At 31.1% G+C, this 6596-nt stretch overlaps 1 protein-coding gene across 1 annotated transcript; it reads right to left on the bottom strand.

Annotated features, from left to right (window-relative positions):
• Window positions 1-489: 489 nt before the first annotated feature.
• Window positions 490-2570, bottom strand: LOC138870403 (uncharacterized). The gene is made up of 3 exons (XM_070148205.1): window positions 2182-2570; window positions 1409-2101; window positions 490-934 (listed from the first exon to the last, which is right to left on the bottom strand). Exons 1-3 carry the CDS (start codon window positions 2568-2570, stop codon window positions 490-492), a joined length of 1527 nt encoding a protein of 508 aa, XP_070004306.1.
• Between the last annotated feature and the right edge of the window lie 4026 nt (window positions 2571-6596).

The following is a 6596-nucleotide window of genomic DNA, read 5'->3' as shown; positions in this document are numbered from 1 at the left end:
TTCATCAAATTGAAACTGAAAACGATCACATGTTCTTTTGTTTAAGTCCACCAAGAAAGTTATTCCTTCTTCTTCAACTCTAGAACGTCATGTATCAACAAGGAAGACCTTCAATGTTGAAAAAGTATAAGTTAGTACATTATGTTAAATTATATTAAAATAATAACCTAAACATAGAACATAATACTTACATTTAAAGTAAATGCTAAATCTATCTTTTTTTCAATTCCTCCTCTACCCAACAAGAAACATCATAAAAAGTTCCTTCTGCTTCATTTGTTCTTTCATAAAACCAACGTTGTAGCTTCACTTGAATGAAATCCATCATTCTTAATATATGCAGCTTCCTTAAATCTAATAGGACAGAATTCATTGACTCGACTATATTTGTTGTGAGCATGTCATATCTTCGTCGTGGACTACAAGAACGTGCCCACTTTTTTGGTGGTTCTTCCATCAAGTAGTCATAAGTCTTCTTATCTACTTTTGCTATATCTGACATGTATAGATCAAATTCTTTGCGCATGTATACTCTTGCAGCACTTTGGAAAATTTTATGACCTCACTTTTCACTTTCCTTCGCTTTAGGTTCTGCTGCAAATGATAGATACAAATCCCATGATGGCTTTCAGGATATACCTTTGCAATGTCATATGCAATAGCTTGATGCCTGTATGATAAAAAAATTAAATTCTCACGGCTCCCAATTGCAGTGCGAAGCTCACTAAAGTACCACTCATAGGAATTGTTATTTTCAGATTCTGCTATTCCAAAGGCTAGTGAGAAAATTTGGTTATTTGCATCCTTTGAAACAGAAATCATTAAAACATCACGAAATTTTGACTTCAAAAAAGTTGCATCAACAACAATCTCTGTTCTACAATGGTTCCAACCAGATATTGATGATCCATATGTATAAAACATATAAAGAAACCTGAAAATACAGTATAAAACGAGGTTAACAGAAGTTAAGGACAGGTAGTCCTCAACTTAAGGTTACAAGGGCAAAAGTTAAGGACAAGTAGTCCTGAAGTTAGACTAACAAGATCAAAAGTTGAGGACATGCAGTCCTTAACTTAGAGTTATAAGTTATAAATTTAAGGGCATGCAGTCCTTAACTTTGAGTTCAAAGTTCAAAAGTTAAGGGCAGGCAGTCCTTAACTTAGAGTTACAAGTTCAAAAGTTAAGGACAGTCAGTCCTGAACTTCAGGTTACAAGTTCAAAAGTTAAGGACACCATGTCCTTAATTTTATAACTTGCAATTCTAAGTTAAGGACCAAGTATCCTTAACTTTTTGACTGCACATGTGAAAGTTAAGGACAACACGTCCTTAACTTTTTAACTAGTTAAAGACAACATGTCCTAAAGTTTATAAAACGGACTAATAAACTTTTTGTTTATTGTTTACCTGTTGTCGTCGTCTATCTTTGTGTTAGTATATGTTTCCGGGTTTTTACTTCTCATCATATACAAGTATGAAGACAATAATTCATAATTCTCTTCAGGAGTTCCTCTTATTAAAGCGGAAGCACGTTGAATAGCACGCCACGCCTTGTGATACCCAATGTCTAGTCCATGCAATTTTTGCATTTTTGCCATGACAAAAGCTGGTGTAACTTCAAACCTTGGGTCTCGAAGATTGTTGATAATGTAACCACTAATCAACTTTGAAGTTGCATGCCTTTGATCAGCTTTCATAGTGCTAACAGAGCAGTCATAATTTTTCTCAATCTTTACTATCTTGAACAGTATTGAATCTTTAATTCTGAAAGCACACACACACCACCCATACCTATCATCATTGTATTTCAACGAATATCTTGTTGAGCTTGATCTAACAACCTTGAATTCAAAATGCCCTTTAATTGCAATATTCGAAAAATAGTTAATTATACTCTTCTTTTTGTCAAATATTGATCCCACTTTTATTTCATCCAACGAAGCATTTTCTCTTAATATCGTAGTTGGGGATTTTTTTTGTTTCAGATTTGACCTTCGTCTAGTTAGTTGAGTAGAGGTTTTTTCAGCAACTTCTTCGATTACCGGTGCACTCTCTAAGACTTGAATATCCAAAGCTTGTTCGTTGTCAATCTCTATAATGCTTTGTCATTCTACTTGAATAGAATCAAATGTTTGAAGCACCTCTCCAGTTATTGGTTGAGCTTCAACCATATTTATTACATTATCTGTTGGTATTTATTTTGATTGTCATGTTGAGTTTCTCTGTTGACATGTTCAAAGGTGCTTGTAGATCCAAAAACTCTTTCCGAAATATCAACAATGAAACGACAGCCCTTGAAGAGTGAATGAGCTTTTAGTAACTCTATACATGTGTGAAGATCTAAATCTTTGGATACAAGCATTCCATTGCTTGTTCCAAGGTTGATATCAAACCATATCACTGCTTCAAACTTGTCTCTATCCAATTCAATAACTTCAAAGATATGTTTAATGAAATCTTCAAACAGAATTGCCTCAAGTACTAGAACAAGCTTTGTTTGATGATCAAGATACTTATAGTCTTCAGTCCATCTACCATTAAAAGTAACTATAATGCATATTGTTTCCATGCTGCAAGTCAAGAGAATGGGAAACTCAGGACATATTTTATAGAGCAATCCTTGTATAATTAAAAACAGGTATTGTAAGTTCAAGACCAAGTTAAGGACAATTAACTTATGAACTTGAAACTGTAAGTAAAGAAACAAGTGTCCTTAACTTTTGAACATGGAAATAAAAGTTCAGGACCAAGTGTCCTTAACTTTTGAACTAGGAATTCAAAGTTAAGGACCAAGTGTCCTTAACTTTTGAACTTGAAACTTGAAGTTAAGGACTGTCTGTCCTTAACTTTTTAACTTGGAACTCTAAGTTAAGGACCAAGCGTCCTTAACTATTGAACATGCAAGTCAAATTTCAGGACGAAGTGTCCTTAACTATTGAACTTGAAACTTGAAGGGACTGTCTGTCCTTAACTTTTGAACAAGTGTCCTTAACTTTTGAACTTGAAACTTGAAGTTAAGGACTATTTGTCCTTAACTTTTTAACTTATAACTCTAAGTTAAGGACCAAGTATCCTTAACTATTGAACATGTAAGTCAAAGTTCAGGACCAAGTGTCCTTAACTTTTCAACTTGAAACTCAAACTTCAGGACCAAGTGTCCTTAACTTTTTCAAAACAATTTGCAAAACTATGACAGTATGTCCTTAATATACAGAAGAATAGCAAAAAAGTTAAGGACATTGTGTCCTTAACTTTTTCAATTCAATTTGCAAAATTAGGACACTATGTCCTTAATATTATGTGCTCAATTTTTATAGAATTATCACAGGATGTGATGTCCTTAACCTTATCAATCCAGAAATTCAAAGTAAATCAATTCTAGCATCAAATTCCCAGTAACGAAATAAAAATCAATAGAAACACACAAAAGTATAACTTATAGTAAATTTATGTAGATTTTTGGACGAAAAGTTGAATTCTATAGTATGAAAACGGAAGAGAAGCTTCTGCAATTCTATACTTTGAAATTCGACGATCACAGTGAAGTTAGTTACGTGTGTTGCTGCTGCTGCTGTTGATCGTTAATAAAAGCATAGGTATAAGTTATAGCAGAAAGGTATTTTCGTCCAATCAGGTATAAGTTTATTAAACTATTAGCTAAAGACTAAAGACATTTAAAACACTGACTTTAAAATAAAGACAGGTGCTCTTAGCGGCTATTTGTGCACATCGCCCCTCGATATTCGATATCCCCATTAGAGCCCCCAACTAGTACGAATTCGTGATGGGTAAGGGCCGATAAAGGAGGAAAATGCTCCCTACCAGCATTTTTGGTCGATTTACAAAAATATCCCTCTTTAGGCCACTATTTAGATTTTATGATCATATTTTAATGTAAAAATAGCACGGTATAGCCAGTTTTCGGACTGGTCGTTCAAAAATAGCCAGCGTTTACGAAGTCAATAAAAAGAAAAGCCATTATTTTGTTGCAATAGAGACCGGTCCAGCATAATATATTGGAGTTCGGTGCACCTGTGTATGAACTCCAGCATATTATGTTGGACCGGTATACTCTGCTGACTCCAGTATAATATACTGGAGACTGGAGCACCGGTGCTCCAAACTCCAGTATATTATACTGGACAATTATACTTGCTGGAACTCCAGTATATTATGCTGGAGTTCTAGTGTACTTATGCTGGAACTCCATCATATTATGCTGGAGTTCCAGCATACTTATCCTGGAACTCCAGCATACTTATCCTGGAGTTCAAGCATACTTATGCTGGAACTCCAGTATAATATACTGGCGTATTTTTCGGGTTTTGAAAAGTATTTTCGCTCAAATTTATCTTTACATGAAAAGTGGCTAAATTTCGATTACTTTTGAAACTGAGCTATTTTTGAACGACCAGTTGTAAATCTGGCTATTTTTGAATTTCTCCCTATTTTAATCCATCACGTAATGTATAAACTAACCAAAAAAGCAAATATTTGTAGTAAATTAATTATCATTCGAGGAAAAATAATCCGTGCAAGATTGTTAAGTAGGTCAGGACGAAGCAAATTTGCATATCATGTGTCCCTATTTGAAATAAATTTCAATTAACCGGGAAAAATAGAGGTTCGTTGGACCAACAAAACTAATGCAACATTAACATTTTTGAAAACATCATTAGTCAACTATTCAGGCCAATGGAAACTCCGAACTCGTCTTGATCATGATGTTAATTTTAAAATAAAAATAAAGTTAATCAACTATGAAAAAATTCAACTAATTAAAGGTAAAATAGGTATTTTGAGAATTTAGGTGGACAGATAAGCGTTGGCTATTAAAGAAACTAGTCTATAGATACGCGCATTGCGCGTGTATCATAACTCAGTGAGTAATTTTAATTACATAAATATTATATGAAAACTTGTGTTTGAGTAATAAAAGAAAAGTGTATTTCCATGAAAAAGATAAATATTGATCTTACATAGCTAACTCAATAAAGAAAATTATTATATAGAAGTCCTTAATCATCCATTGATATGTTCAACTTAGAATTTATTTTGGTTTCATAACTTTATCACTTTAATTTCACAAACTATTGTGATTCCTTTTCAGTTTCAATAAGAATACACAATCCTTAAAGATTTAAGAGTCTGACATTATCAAAACAAAAAGAAAAAAGTATAAAATAAATATTTGCCATCCGAGAAACTTATGTACCATTACAATTTAAGTTTTTTTTTTTTATAAATAAAACAACTCTCTATTGTGGCTTCATAAAGAACTATTTCGAAAGAGATGTTTAAAGTGAAATAAGATAAATATATTGATTTTGAATCTTAGTAATTTCCTTGAATATAGATGAATTCATAGTAAGTTTGACTTAATAAAATTTAAAGTGAATACTTTACTATATGTTTTGTTACAAAAATACTATCAACAGATCTCATTGTGCCGTTTGCATCACTATCATATTGAGTTTAAGTTTCATGCATTTGTGTAGAAAGCTTGTACAATCATATACCTTATAAGATAATTATACGCAATCTCTTTATAAACATAGTAATTATATTAAAAATAGTATCTAATAACTATTATGGGTTACAATTTACTAATATTATAAAAAGAATACGAATATTATACAACTTAAATCCATGTCATGATCACCAATATATTTAATTCATATAGACGTACTTTTTAACTTAATTATAATTGTTAATTTTTTCATGATTAGGATTAGGATACTCTCAGAGTTATAATTTACTAATATTAAAAAAGAATACGAATACTATACAACTTAAATCCATATCACGATCACCAATATATTAAATCCTTATAGATGTCCTTTCTAACTTAATTATTAATTTTTGCATGATTAGGAATAGGATACATAAATTTAGCTGTATAGATAGCTTAAAACTAAAGGATAATTAGTATATGGTAAATTTCAAATATTTGTTGGTTATGATAATATTAAGTTTTAGCTAATGAATTTATTGGTAATCTAATTAACTTAGTTTAAAATAATTAAATTAACATAACAAAATAAGAAAAGGAAAAAGACAAACTTGGGAAGAAGCAATAATCTCACTACAATACATTCAACAAATTGAAATTACCTATAAGGAAATAAAGCTCTTCCATATTAAAATTCTAAATATTAGAATCTTCTAATAAGGAATAAGTAAATTTTTTATTGTTTTTAAAGTCGTAATATATTAGGAGAATAATTAAATGACAATATTATAAACTTTATTTTCAAAGTCCTAATATATTATGTTCGAAATCTTTTGACACTAATAGTCTATTTGGCTAAGTTTCTCCAAAGCTGAAGTGTTTGGCGAAACTTTTAGAAGAAAAAAAATAATTTTGAATAGAAGCAGAAGCATTTATGGAGAAATAGAAAAAAATAGCTTCCCCAAAAGCACTTTTGAGAAAAATATACGTAAAATTACTTTTTAAAATCTTGATCAAATACAATTTGCTGCTCAAAATTATTTTTTAAAATTAATTAGTCAAACACAAAATACTTCTCATCAAAAATACTTTTGAAAAAAAAAAGACTTCTTAAAATTATCTATTTTTCCAACGAACTTTCAA

This window comes from Nicotiana sylvestris, chromosome 6 (assembly GCF_000393655.2).
Source record: "Nicotiana sylvestris chromosome 6, ASM39365v2, whole genome shotgun sequence".
Classification (NCBI taxonomy): Eukaryota; Viridiplantae; Streptophyta; class Magnoliopsida; order Solanales; family Solanaceae; genus Nicotiana; species Nicotiana sylvestris.
This window is presented reverse-complemented; position numbering and strand designations above follow the sequence as displayed.

Bases quoted from the DNA above. Each gene is read 5' to 3' on its own strand.
- LOC138870403 (XM_070148205.1), bottom strand. From the start codon at position 2,570: ATGGAAACAATATGCATTATAGTTACTTTTAATGGTAGATGGACTGAA. The intron at 2,102-2,181 runs GTAATAAATATG...AGAATGACAAAG, and splicing joins AATAAATACCAACAGATAAT to CATTATAGAGATTGACAACG. The intron at 935-1,408 runs GTAAACAATAAA...CTGTATTTTCAG, and splicing joins AAGATAGACGACGACAACAG to GTTTCTTTATATGTTTTATA.